Below are 14817 nucleotides of genomic sequence, written 5' to 3'. Positions count from 1 at the left end.
AATATATCACAAGAGGGGCTAACTTTGAGAGTAGGAATAAGCGTAGGACTTGACGTTGCAAGGATAGGAGAGAATTGGATGGAGAGATGGTCATGTTCTATTGTCTTGATAAGGTTCTTGAGTTACACAAGTGTAAGCATTTGCCAACTAAATGGTAAGTCCATAAAATTCACTGCATATAATCTTAACTCAAATAAAGAACTTAAATTAAATATTGAGCTTTATTTGGGGAGGAGGGTTTTGTGCCACACCTGGCAATTGTTCAGGGCTTACTCTGTGCTCAATGACCACTACTGGTTGTGCTCAGAGGAGCAGCCTATGTGACACCTGGGATTGAATTAGGGTTGACCATGTGAAGGCAAGCACCTAAACCTCCCTTCTATCTCTCCGGATCCTTAAGATAGAATGTTAATAACATGTACACTTAAGTGTGATGCATGAAAGGCACTGAAAGCATACATTATTTAAAATTTGCCACTAAAATGAAATGCACAGAAGATTAAACGTATGAATATTAATAATGCAAATATGGCAAAATTTTAATAGCAGAATGTAAGTAGTGTAAGTGGTCACAAAACAATTTTCTCAACTTTTCTATATATTTTACAATTATTTTCAGTAGAATGTTAGAAAAATAAAGGTAAATTCACATGTTTTTTGACATTGATCATATGTACTGTTTCCCATTTTGATGATTTAAAAAATCACAAATTAAACATAAGAAAGGCCACCTTTTTCCATTTTTTCATTTTAAAATTACCTGAGGTTAGCTATGGTCAAAATCGCTTGCCTCCACTAAATTTGATCATATGTTTTTTGACAGAGCTAACTGGTTTTTGTGACTTTTCATACAAATCCCATTTTCAAATTTTTCTGTTGATGTATCTGAACATTAACATCTGATAATATCATCCAATTATGTACAGCAAAGGCAAAACATGGCTTTCATTACTGTAGCCTTTTTGCAAAAATAATGGTAACATAATTATTAGTAAATTCATATAAAAGCAACCCAAATATAACAAAATTAGTTTGTGTGGTTTTTAATATACTTTATAATAGTCCTGAAAAAGAAAGTCAAACACTTTGGTGATGGGAATGCTGTGGTCACATTGTACACCTAGAACCTATGAACTTTTAACTCTTCAAACTTCAAAATTATATTTTAAAGTACATTGAATAATTATCGAATATTTCCCATTCATAACAAAAACCTAAACAAAAATGGGATATAAGTAAACTTCATCAAGATAGTAGCAGCTATTTACAAAAAAAAACCACAGCCAGTATCATAATCAAAAATGAAAACCAAAACCCTTCCCTCCAGGATCAGGCACAAGACAAGAATATTCATTCTTTCCACTATTATTCAGTATCATTCTGGACTTCTTAGCTGTAGCAATTAAGCAACAAAAATCACGGGATCCAAGTTAGAAAAGAAGTCAAACTATGTTTTATGTAGATAATATGATATATACATTGAGGAACTTTTATAGATCCCACTAAAATCTTTTTTCCACCAAAATCTTTTAGAAATAATAACTAGTATAGCAACACAGAAGTCAGACAAAAGGAAAAGGATGGATATAGGATGATCTCTATCATATGTGTGACTTAAAGATACAACATAGGTAGCAACCAAGGCCCAAAACCAACATAAATGGCAGACACAATCCACAAAATTGAGTTGGAGAGTCTGCATTAAGGGGTGTTGGAGCTCTTGGGAGAGACAGTGCATACATTGGTATGGCTGTAGGATCAGTATCATGTGTATGATAAACCATTATTAACAGTATTATAAGACTTATAATATTAATAAATGTTATAATTATAAAAAGTTCCCTGAGGCAACAGAAAGGTTCTCTGACAGTCAGATCAATCTGTCAAATGAAATATCAGTATAAGGTTTTATATCTAATAGAGCAAAAAAAAAAGATCTCCCAATGCTTAGTTATTCCATACTCATCAGCCCACACAAATCTATTTTAGATAACTAAGTCATAGATGAGTAAACAATATTAAAAGGCACACTCTATTCTCTTCTTCTTCCTCAGTGATCTCATCTATTCCTACTGACTCATATCACGTCTGCTCACTCATTAATTGATATCTCAAATTTGGGAGCCTCTGGTGAGCTAAAGATTCACAGATACGCCTTGCTGATGGAACATCTGAACTGTTTCCATATTCTGGCTATTATAAATCACTTTGCAATGAACACAGGTGTCTATACATCCTTTCAAACTGATGTTTCATATTCTTTGAGCATACAACAAACATATGAACTGTTGCATCATATGGTAGTTCTAATTTGAGTTTTTTAATTTTATTAAAGCACTGTGATTTACAAAGTTATTCATAGTTGAGTTTTATACCTACACGTTCCAGCACTGATCCCAACACCTGTGTTAACTTCCCTCCACCAATGTTCCCAGATTCCCTCCCCTGCCTCCCCCCGCCCGTACACACACATGCACCTGTGTACACACACACATACACACATTGACACATACACACAAACACACACATCATCCTGCCCTCTTGAAAGGAGTACAGAATTCTTTTACTGAGAAATACAATTTTCTATAGAAGCTTAACCAATTTACATTAACACCAACAGTAAAAAAGGTTTCTTCACTTCACAACTGTTGTTTCCGAACTTTTGATATAGGCTATTCTCATGCCAGTGAACACTAGTTTCTAGTTTTTTGTTTTGTTTTTAAAGAGTTTCCTGAAGGCAACAGAAAGTTTCTTTGGCAATCATTGTTATCCCAATTTTATAACAAGAAATATGGAGAATTTTTTCATTTGTGTTTTTGCCAGCTGTAAGTCTACTTTGAATAAGCATCTTTTCAAATTTTCTCACCATATAAGATAGGATTTTTTTAATTACAGTTAATATTTGTGAGTAATTCATATATCTTAGATATTAGCTTTTCGTCACGTATATTTTAAGACTATATTCTCCCATTCACAAGGATTTATTTTTATTTTGAATGAGTTTCTTCCAGTGTGCAGATGTTTTTAACTTGAATGTAATCGCATTTACTCACTGTGTAGTTTTGTTTGCCTTGACAAGAATAACTACAGATACCAATGTAGGGAACGTAAAGTAGTGTTTGGAGGTGGGGCCAAGATGGTAGAAGAGGGAGCGATACAAAAGCACTACATCAAAAACAGCATCAAACATGAATTAAATACAGAATCCTAAGTGAGATCCTACTGAAACAGCTCACTAGAGAATCTAGCCATCTTCTCCATGACAACAGCACTGTGGTACAAAGAACAACCGCATAACTTCAAAAGCTAAAGAGAGGGACCCTGATGAAGAGGGGAAGGGTGAAGTAGAGACTGCTAAGTTGCAGAATCTATTCCTGGGAAAAGAACCAATAAACTGTGCCCAACTTTAACATTCTATTCTTACAAAGCATGGTCAGGAAGTAAGTTCAGGAGAGATACTTGCATTTACTTCCAGAGATACAAACACAGGAAGGTGTTTGCAGCAGGCTGTATCTCAGTGTCCTATATCAGGTCAGGAGAGAGATGTCAGGTCTAACCTTCTTGGAACCAGAAATAGCCTGAGTGCAAAATCCACCATTCCAAGATAAGGGCTGTGCAGATGAATGACAGCTGCTTACTCCAGGAAAAACAAAGTCAGTTACTCCCACTGCACACCTGATTTATAGCAAGTAGTCTGAATGAAAGCTCTGAGGAATAAAGGGCTTTAGTGAACAAAAGAAAGCACACAACATATCTCCCATTGCTGTTGTGCCCATACTCAGATCATTTTTGTGACATCTGAACATTTCGTTGGAGCCCAGGCCTAGTCAAACGTAGGGCCACAGGCCTCACAAAACTATTCCATTAGACTATAGGCAATGTCTCAGGTCATACAGAGCAAAACAATGGCTGCCACACACTCAAAAAACACAAAAACCCTAGTAGTTACTAGTTGCTACTGAATACATGACCATAAGCAAATATTTAATGCCCAACTCAATTTCCTGGACACCAAAACCACAGTCCTTTTCAGGCACCAGCAACTGTGAACCCTGGTACACAGTACTGGTCTGCCTGCGCTTGTATTATTTCGACAGATGATACATCAGGCTCTATGTTTGTGGCCACAAATTCCAGCACTGAGACAAAGCAAAAGAAAGCCATCCTCTCTGACTGAAATTAGCAACAATGGACCTCATAATATCATCCAGTTCTGCCAAAACCTGGACCTCACATGGCATCAGGAACGAAGCAAAATAATACACCTGCATTAATAGACAAAGACAAAAGCCCAAAAGCACCACAAGCACTCAAGAGCTTCCTAAATTCCTTTATGAGGAATTTGTAGTGACAGTGGTAGGGATGTTCACTGAGCTGAGGAAATCCATTTATGACAGTTTCAACAAGGAAAAGACAAAGAATGAGAAAGTTGAAAAAAATGAATCAGACATTAGAGAATTACAGAACAAAGCAGATTAACTAAAACAAGTATCTCTAAAGAGAATAAAAATTTTACAGTGGAATAAAAGACTGAAATTCATCTGTGTTTGAGAATAAGATATGTGATACCAACAAAAAATGCAAATAGAATGAGGAAAAAGAATAAAGAAAAGATACCAAAGGAGATAGCATCAAAAGGAATAACAGCTAAACTATACAGGTTATAGGAGGAGAGAAAAGAGAGAAGGAGGAAGGATTATTGGTTGAAGAAATTATAGCCAAGAAATTTCCGAGTCTGAAGATGGAATCATATACCCATATACAGGAAACTCATGGAGTTCCAAATAAAATAAAACCAAATAGAAGACCAAGATAAACTGTAACTAAAATGTCAAAAGTCAATGATAGGGTAGAATCCTGCAAGCAATAAGAGCAAAACAAAAACGCACACATAAAGAAACCCCATAAGACTCACAGCAGAATTACCAAACAAAACCCCATGAGACAGAAAAATTGCATGACACATAGACTAAGTTGAACCATATTTGCATCCAAATAAGAATACTCTATCTAGCTAGGTTATAACTCAGTTTTGAAGGACTAATAAATCCGTACAGACAAGAACAGCAAAAATTCACTGCTACTTTAAACTGCTCTGCAAGCAATATTAAGTCATCCTCTATAAGTCACAGAAACCCTACTTAGAAATAGTAAGATACTGAAAACAAGATATGGAAAGGTAGAGAGTAATAGGGTTTCCTATCATGAATTTGAAGCCAATATGCTTTAAACTACAAAAAAGTAGTTCAAAAATATGTTGCATTTCTATAATGAACTTGAAGAGAAAGAAATAAAAAAGGCAAGTCAATTCAAGAGAATTCCTAAAATACTAAATAGCTAGGATGAGCTTTCAAAGGATGAGAAGGACTTACACACAAAAACTCTGTGTCAGTATTTCTACAAAAAGAAAGCAACACTGATAGCGCAGGAGCTGAAGAATGGAACACCAGCTCACGTTAAATGTCTGTCCATGCAACAGGTAGCCAATCAAATAGATAATGGGATGGCTGGGGTGGAATTTGGCAGCAGATAAAGGGAAGTCCCCACTGCCTTCCCTCTCCCTCTCCATCTTCCTTCTATGTTCCCCTCCCCCCTCCCTCCACCCCCTCCACCCCACCCCGTGTCTCTCTCTTGAGCAGCATTCTCTGCACTTACTCCTCTCTCGGGTCAGGCTATCCTCTCTGGAAACATGACCCAGTACAGGAAGCTGCAGAAGCCCAAATAAGGGTAGACTACAAGGCACCGGCGTCTCACACTCATGGCCATGGCCAGAGACTGGGGAAGACTTATACCGAGTAGAGGAGCAGAGTAGGGGCAAGACAAAGTGTCATGGGACAAAACTTGGTCTTCATTCCCGGGAGGCAAGTAGAGTGGGTGGGACAGGACAGGGAAGTCATTCACTGCACCAGGCAGCATCAGGGACAGAACCTGGCCATCCATCCACAGGTAAAAGAGAGGCCTGGACATCTGGGGAGGGACCCAGCCCTATCAACATTTTTTTTCTTTTTGGGTCAAACCCAGCGATGCACAGGGATTACTCCTGGCTCTACACTCAGGAATTACTCCTGGCGGTGCTCAGGGGACCATATGGAATGATGGGAATCGAACGTGGGTTGGCCACGTGCAAGGCAAATGTCCTACCCACTGTGCTATTGCTCCAGCCCACTATCAACTTTTTTATCTGTACAATGAACTCTAACTTTTCATCTACTGGGTTTTGTATGCAATCTTTCATAGAATTCTCGAGAACCCACTAGTGCAGAAAAATCCACGTTCGCTTGTATTTCCTGTCTAGTAATAGTAAATTAAACTGTAATACAAAGCTAGAAAAAAATCAAACCTATGTGGCACTAGAATAAAAATAGGCACTGGAAGTTTTTGCATAGCAAAAGAAACTCGGGTCAAAATAAAATCACATCCTGGTCAGTGGGAGAACATATCTGCATACATACAATATATTAGAAAAAGTGCCAACCCAAAATATATAATGCAATATATATAAAACCCTCACAAAATATCCACAATGCCAACAAAATATCCAGAACGCCATGTGGAAAGATGAACAGACACTTTCCCTAAGAAGATATAGGCTGAGCCAATAGGCATATAAAATGTGTTCACTTTCACTTATTAGGGAAATGCAAATCAAAGCAAGTGAAAAGGGCATGTACAAAAAAATTGACAACAAACAGAATTGGCAGGGATGAAAGAGCAACAAACAGATTTGGCAGGTATAAAAAAGGAACCCATATTTACTGTTGATGGGAATGTCCTTTGATTCAATCTCTTGGAAAACAGTATGGGCAAGTCTCAAAAAAGAAGCAATATAACTTCCAATATGACTCAGTAATTCCATCTCTAAGTATCTACTTGCAAAACACAAAACATTAATTTGAAAAGATGTGTGCACGCCTAAGTTCAATGATGCATTTAGTACTAAATTCAGAATATGAAAACAAGTTACATGTTCAATGACAGAAAAATGAACAAAGACATGATTGAAAGAAATATATATATATGTATATATATATGTAAAGAGAGAGATACGATACATAGACATTGAAGAATACTATGCAGCTATAAGAAATGATGGAGTCTTATAGTTCATTGCAAAGTTTAAAAGTTTAAAACATTTTAAAATATTTTAAATGAATGAGCAAGCAGAAAATGTAAAAGAACTAAACATTTTTTGAATTCCTACATAGAATTATATACATTAAGGAACTATAAACTAGCAAATCTAGTTACTGTTTGCATTCTGGAATTCTGAAAAACACCACAGTTAATGTCTAACAGAAAGTAAGCTACATATATTCTTGTTTCTTTTCCATAATGAATCTATAATTAATGATGAATGACGAAGGTGTAAATAAAATGACCAAAGTCACTAAATAGGCAAGTACAGATTAGCTTTGGAAACAGTAATTAGGAGAATTAAAACCATGCTTTATCTTTTTTCCCCCTTGGTTTTTTGGGCCACATCCAGCAGTGTTCAGGGCTTACTCCTGGTTCCAGGCACAGGCATGGAAAGGAAAAAGGTACCATATTGGAAAGGAAAAAGGTACCATATGTGGTGCCAGAATCCAACTCAATTTAACCTAGAACAAGGCAAGTGCCCTCCCAGCTGTACTATCGCTCCGCCTCCGTTAGTTTCAACTTAAATTTTCTAGTAATTCTTTGTTTGATACCACATTAAAGAAAAAAATCTAGATTTATTTAAATGAAGGTGTTTTCATGTTTCAAAATTTGATGAATTTTAAGAAAAAAACATAGTCCAATCAAATAGCTGATTTTTCCAACAATTGAATAAATGAAACTTAAAGTGCAACAGTATATAAGGTTCTATATATTCATTCAAATATATAAGGAAAAGTTAGCTGTAAGGTTCCCAAGCCACTCTGAAAATTGTTTATCATGAAAAACATAGTCATTCATATAAAAAACAAAATTACGTTAAATTTGGTTTACTCTTTTCATAATAAACATCACTTCCACAGAATATTAAAACTTACATGTTATATTTATTGTACTTTCATAAAATAAACAATTACAATTACTTCTCTTTATATATGACATATTCACACATGTTCACACACAGCTATAGATTTAAAGCATAATTTTATAAAGCAATAGTCATGAAATATTGATAGAAGCACTATTATTACCAAACTTACGAATCAACATGCAGAACTCTCTGGCCACTTCTTGAACATGCAGCTGCAACGATGGACTCAGGCAAACCTATAAAAACACACATCCATATCATTTAGAATGAATAAAACACACACATCGAATGCACACATACACATATACAGATACATCACATATATCTATATATGTTTGTTACAGGAAACGAGCGATTCAGGTCATTGCTGTACAAAAGCACTTAAAACAGGCTCAACCTTATACCAAAATTAAAAGTTTAAATTATGCCATCTGTTGGAAGCCAGCCTCACATGCTGGGGGAAAAGACAGCTCAGATAGAGAAGGGATCACCAAGTAAAGGATGTTTAGAGGGCCCGCTCAGGATGGGAGATGCGTGCCGAAAGTAGACTATAGACCAAACATAGCGGCCACTCAATAATTGCATTGCAGAGCACAAAACCCTAAAGGAGAGAGAGTAAAAGGAAATGTGCCTGTCACAGAAGCGGAGGGTGGGAGGCGGGGGAATGGAAGGGACTGGGAACATTGGTGAAGGAGAACGGGCACTGGTGGAGAGATGGGCACTCGATCCATTGTTGCCTGAAACACAAGTACGAAAATTTGTAAGTCTGTAACGATACCCCACAGTGATTCATTAAAAATAAATTTTAAAAAATTATGCCATATGATGTGTATGTATATATCAGTATAATATGCTATAAATTGTATAATGTGGAACACATTTTTTGGAGGGAGGAGACATAGGGGAATTGGGTTATATCCAAAGTTACCCATAGGCTATTCCTGACTCTGACCCCCTGGCAGTGCTGGGAAGATCACATGGTGCTCGGAACTAAGCCAGGTAAACAGAATACAGGAAAGGATAATTATTAAAACAAAGCACTTAAATCTTTTTTATTTGCAAATGATTATAAAGTAACACTGTCAAAATATGACTCGGACAGGTACTTCATTATTTAGGCAATATGTCCAATAACTAAGTCATCTAAGTGGCTCTGACATATATAAAATATACTTTTTAAAAATGGCAAAAAAGCTAACGTGTTATTATGTTAACTTGTTACCTTCTACAAGAAAAACCACATATTCTAAGTCAAGTAGGTTTCATTGATTTATAGAGCTGAACTCTGAATCCAAATCTAATTTTGAGATCTATGCCTCAGGGGGAATGGCAAACACTTTTCAGCTCAAGTAGTAGGGTTAGCTAGTTTAAAAGGCCATTTATAAAATATTTTACTTTCTCGTAAAAAACAGCAGTCCATCTGTACTGTAGACCATGATGCCCAAAAGTAGAGCGAGAGTATAGGGGAAATTGTCTGCCATGGAGGCAGGGGGAGGGTTGAGAAGGGGGGATATGCTGGGGATATTGGTGGTGGAGAATGTGCACTGGTGGAGGGATGGTGTTTGATCATTGTATGATTGAAACTCAAACATGAAAGCTTGTAACTGTATCTCACGGTGATTCAAAAATTTAAAAAAAAATTTTAAAAACCCAGCAGTCTAACAGAACATCTTGCTTTGGAGCCAAATACACATGATAAAGTGGGTCGACGTAATAGAAAATAAATACCACCACCATTACTAACAAAAAATTTAAATTATCAAATATAATAATTTTATAATTTCAAAATTATCATCTTCTGCTACATCTTTTAGCCAATAAACAGTCAATAAAGGTAAGTTTAATACTGTTCCATAACTTTTATCAAGATTTCTCATTTTAATAAAAGATATTAATGTCTTTTCTAAAAATAACATGTACTAAAAGCTCAGTGCAATTCTACAGAATTAATACCGACTTTTTTTTTTTTTTTTTTTGCTTTTTGCGTCACACCCGGCAATGCACAGAGGTTACTCCTGGCTCTGCACTCAGGAATCACCCCTGGCGGTGCTCAGGGGACCATATGGGATGCTGGGAATCGAACCCGGGTCAGCCGCGTGCAAGGCAAACACCCTACCCGCTGTGCTATTGTTCCAGCCCCAATGCCGACTTTTTTATAATCACAAAATACCTCAATCCTCGTGTATCAAGGAAACGCAACTATTTGAGGGGTAAAAATTTAAACCAAATATTAGCATTATGGATTTCAATAAAAAGAAACTATTATCTTGATCATAATTTTCATCTAAAAAGCTAAAGCATATAGACGCAATTGACATACTCAATCTCTACCACCACCATCCCCCCCAAAAAAAATGCTCCTACTGCACTCACAGAGTAATTAGTTTTTCAGAAGTAAACACTTCCTGGAAATACATTTGGTCAATATCTGGTTCAATCCCCAACACCAGATATAGCCACCACGAGGAGTAACCCCTGATCACAGAGCCAAAAGTAAACCATTGGGTGTGACCCCAAAATAACCTCCCCCCAAAAAAGTTAAATATAAGTAAACAGAAACAGAAGTTCTGATCAAATTTATAAATACAGACATTAAATACCGATATTGAAAATAAGCCATCATGAAATTTTCGTCTTAATTTGGTATATAATTCAAAGCAAAAGGTGTGTTTGTGAAAGAGAGGGACAGACATAGAAAGATTGCACTCATTTGTGGAATGTAAAGTAACAGAATGGAAGACTAACACCCAAGAGGAGTGGAGATAAGTACCAGGAGGATTACTCCACAGCTTGGAAGCTGGCCTCACGTGCTAGGTGAAGAAGTAGCTCTCATAGAGAAGGGATCACCAAGCAAAACGTGCTAGGTGGGCCCAATAGGAATGGGATATACGGGCTGAAAACAGACTATAGACTAACAGGATGCCTACTTAATAATTCTATAGCAAACCACAACTCCCAAAAAGAGAGGGAGCAAAAGGGAATGCCCTGCCACAGAGGCGGGGTGGGGTGAAGGGGATAGGGTGGAGGTTGTGGGAGGGATACTGGGATCATTGGTGGTGTAAAATGGGCACTGGTGGAGGGATGGGTACCTGATCATTGTATGACTGAAACATAAGCATGAAAGTTTGTAAGTCTGTAACTGTACCTCAAAGTGATTCATTAATAAAATAAATAAAATTTTGTAAAAAAGTGTGTGGCATAGAAAAAAAATAGGAGAAACAAAGCAAAGTTCTATACAATTAAGGACAATAAAGCACTTCATACAGGTAATATTGTATTGTTTTATGTCCTCATAAATATGTGAAGTATAAAAAAACGAAATAAGGAAGTAAACAATAGCTAATGAAAATAAACCCTGATATTCTTTCCACAGAAACGAATCTGCTAAGGAAGGAAGGGGAGGAGAACAGAATTTGAAGACAGAAGTGAAGAAATATTAAAACGTTGGGGTTGGGTGTGGAGAAGAAATATCTTATGCCTAACACATTAATGTTAATATTATAGAAAATCATCATATTTCAATTTTAAGAAACAATTAAGTTAGGGCCAGAGGGACAGCGCAAAGTAAAAGTAATAAATGCATACTGTGCATGCAGTAAGCCAGGGATAAAAATCCCAAACAACCATAGTCCCACCGGCACCACCATATGCATCTCCCTACCCAAGCAGAGAGTAATCGCTAAACTCCACCATGTGTAACTCAAAAATGAAAAATAATTAAATCAACAACTTCAAAAATCTATGAAAATGGTTATTTGACCTTTTTACTACAAGAAGTAACTTTTCCTTCTAATTAAATGCAACCACTATGGTGCTTCAAAAACTAGCAGTTACTTTTAAAGGAACAGTAAGGGAAAACACTCAAAATAAATTCATATGTTAAGGTGAAAAGTACTAACGGCACAAAAAATTATCACCAAATATCCAGGCTTCTCAAATGATCAAATACTGAAACATCAAATATCACCTCATAATCCTTGGAGGAATGAAGTATTACCAGCGTAAGAAGAAGGCTTCCAAAAGGTTAAACAACTTATCAAACACAAGGTAGTCTAGCACCTCAAATTCAAATTACCACAGTAAATTATCTAGCTCCAATTCAGACACGACTCTGAGAATACGGATTTAAGGGCAGAACAACAAAATGTAGTGAGCATTCTCTCAATGAGATGTTCTGAAACTCAGTTTTGAGGTGAAACTAACTAGGTAGTAGTGAAACTAACTAGGTTTTCACCTCAGAAATATACATGAGTCATTGCTTCTTCAGTCACCAAAAGGCGTTTAGTAATTCAGAAGTGTTAACAGAAGGTATTTGCTCTAGAAAGATTACTCTTTTTTGGTGGTTGTTGTTTGGGGGCCACACCCAGCAGTGCTCAGGGTTTACACCTGGCTCTACGCTCAAGGATCTCTCCTGGCAAGCGTGAGCTACCATGTGGAATATCAAGGATCAAATCAGGTCAGCTGCGCTACCCGCTGTACCATCGCTTGCCTTACCCACTGTAACATCGCCCTGGCCTCTTCTTATTCTTCAGAAATGCATTTTTTTTAATTTTTATTGAATCACCATGTGGAAAGTTACAAAGTTCTCAGGTTTATGTCTCAGTTATACAATATTCAAACACCCATCTATTCACTAGTGCCCATATTCCACCACCAAAAACCCCAGTATACCCGCCGTCCCCCTCCCACCCCCAACTGTGTAACTGATTAATTTCACTTCATTTTCTCTTTACCTTGATTACGTTCCACATTTCAACACAAAACTCACTATTGTTATTGGAGTTTCCCCCCAAGAAAGACAGCCCTACTACCAAGGAAGCACGGAAATGCATTTTAGAAACACTTTTTTCATCTTCATACTACTCCAAAAATACACCTTGCCAGATGTCAACTCAAATGGCACACAATAATAGTTATCCTTCTCCCTTCTTTGACCCAAATTAGCTATGACTTTGGGACATGCATGTTATTCTTTCCATTTCTGCAGTCAACAGTGTCAGACATGCATCTGGTGAAGCAAATTCACGTTTAGATTTCTAGAACCAATCGGGCTGGCGTAAAAATCACATAAAAATCAGAACGATCCAACATGGGATTTTCACTTACTCAACCTACACATCGCATAAACAGGAGAACACCTCACTCAGAAACCTATTGTGCCCAGTTTTATTTATTTTTTTAATTTATTCTTTTATTGAATCACCATGTGGAAAGTTACAAAGCTTTCAGGTTTAAGTCTCAGTTACACAATGCACGAACACCCATCCCTTCACCAGTGCCCATATTCCACCACCAAGAATCACAGTATACCTCCCCCCCTCCTCCCCACCTCCCCAGCCCCCAACCCCGCCTGTGTAACTGGTAAATTTCACTTTACTTTCACATTACTTTGATTACATTCAATATTTCAACAACAACAACAACAAAAAAAACTCCTATTATTGATTTGGAGTTTCTCCCCCCTAAAGGCGACCTGCTGAGAAGAAAGCAGTTTTAAACCCAATCCTAACGCTGTGAAGAAAAACAAAGCCCCAATGCCCGCCAGGCCGTCTGCCACCCGCAGTATGTTTAATCTGTCCACTAGAAATTGGCGGGGAGGGGGGCGGGTTTCGGATTTCGTCCCAAACCTGCGAAATCGGCCTGGGGAACACAGGGGCCACGCCTTAAACTGGATCTCCTGGAAGCGTGCTGAGTGCCTCAGCCCCTTTGGTTGTAGGTGGATGGGGTGGGGGGCAGTAGCAAGCAAGATGATTTCTATCAGCACCAAACGCCTCATCACCAGAATCCCGTTGCTTGGGCTTCGCCAGCACAAAGGAATCCGTGCCGTCGTGCCGACAGAAAAGGATCCCGCCCGCCCCGACGGAACAGGCCCAGGGGCAACAACCGCCTGTTCTTCTTTCGGAACAGGCTGGCTGTGCGGCGGCCCGGAGCGGCCCCTGGAATAACACGCACCCAATCCCTGCGACAGCGCTGAGACGAAACGCCGGGGGAACGATCGCCCTGCAAAAGGCGTCTCGCGCCTCCAACCCCGGCCGCACCTTCTCCCCGGCACTGCAAAGCCGCCTCCCTGTCACGGAGTCACCGCCATCACCCTCGGCGACTGCACCCCAAGAATCGAGCCCATCCAGCCCCCGACCCCAGAAGGCATCCATCAGGCACGAGGAGGCCGAGCCTCGGCTTCGCCGCGGCCAAGTCCGGCGCTGACTCGACAACCTCGCGTCCCTTCCCGGCCTCTCCCGCCAGGCCGCCCCTCGCCGGGCCTCACACACGCTCGCCGCTGACGGAGCAGCAGGCGGCCTTCCCGGTCTTTCTCCCGAGAGCGGCAGAGCCGCACGTACCCGTCCCGATTACGATCACATCGAACTCCGAAGGGAGGTTGTCCGCCATCTTGACGGGACGCGGGTCATGTGACCGCCGCCGCCGGCAATGGGATCAAGTGAGCCAGCGCCTGGGCCGCGGGCGGCCGCTGCGCGGTGCATTCTGGGTAGTGTAGTTTTCCGTGCCGGGACCGCCGGGGCCTGCAGGGCGTCCAACGTTTTAAATCGTTCCCGTTGAACGTTCGCAATCCCGTTGGTTTTCCTGGCTCAGCGCGCTGACGCGTCTGGTTGGAGAACTCGAGGTTAAAAGCCTGTGCGTGGTTTTCATTTGGATAGCGAAGATGAATGTGGGAAGGACGAGGGACCCCGCTAAAATGATTAGACCAGGAGGAGGATGAAAATGGAAAAGGGGATGCTCTGGGAAGGAACAAATGTTCCACACGTACTGGCGTGTAAGTGCCACGCCCTACCGGATCACGCCACTGCAGCTCCAGA

General features: G+C 39.2%; 1 protein-coding gene across 1 annotated transcript in view; it reads right to left on the bottom strand.

Moving 5' to 3' along the window:
• CHM (CHM Rab escort protein) overlaps positions 1 to 14523 on the bottom strand; it is a 139373-nt gene extending 124850 nt beyond the window's left edge. The window contains exons 1-2 of the mRNA XM_055121783.1: positions 14344 to 14523; positions 8175 to 8241 (exon numbers count right to left, since the gene is read on the bottom strand). Of these exons, the coding sequence (XP_054977758.1) occupies positions 8175 to 8241; positions 14344 to 14392 (116 nt within the window). The 5' untranslated portion in view covers positions 14393 to 14523. The remainder of the gene's footprint in view (positions 1 to 8174; positions 8242 to 14343) is intronic.
• Positions 14524 to 14817: the final 294 nt, after the last annotated feature.

The sequence above is a fragment of the Sorex araneus genome, chromosome X (genome assembly GCF_027595985.1).
Source record: "Sorex araneus isolate mSorAra2 chromosome X, mSorAra2.pri, whole genome shotgun sequence".
Lineage (NCBI taxonomy): Eukaryota > Metazoa > Chordata > Mammalia > Eulipotyphla > Soricidae > Sorex > Sorex araneus.
This window is presented reverse-complemented; position numbering and strand designations above follow the sequence as displayed.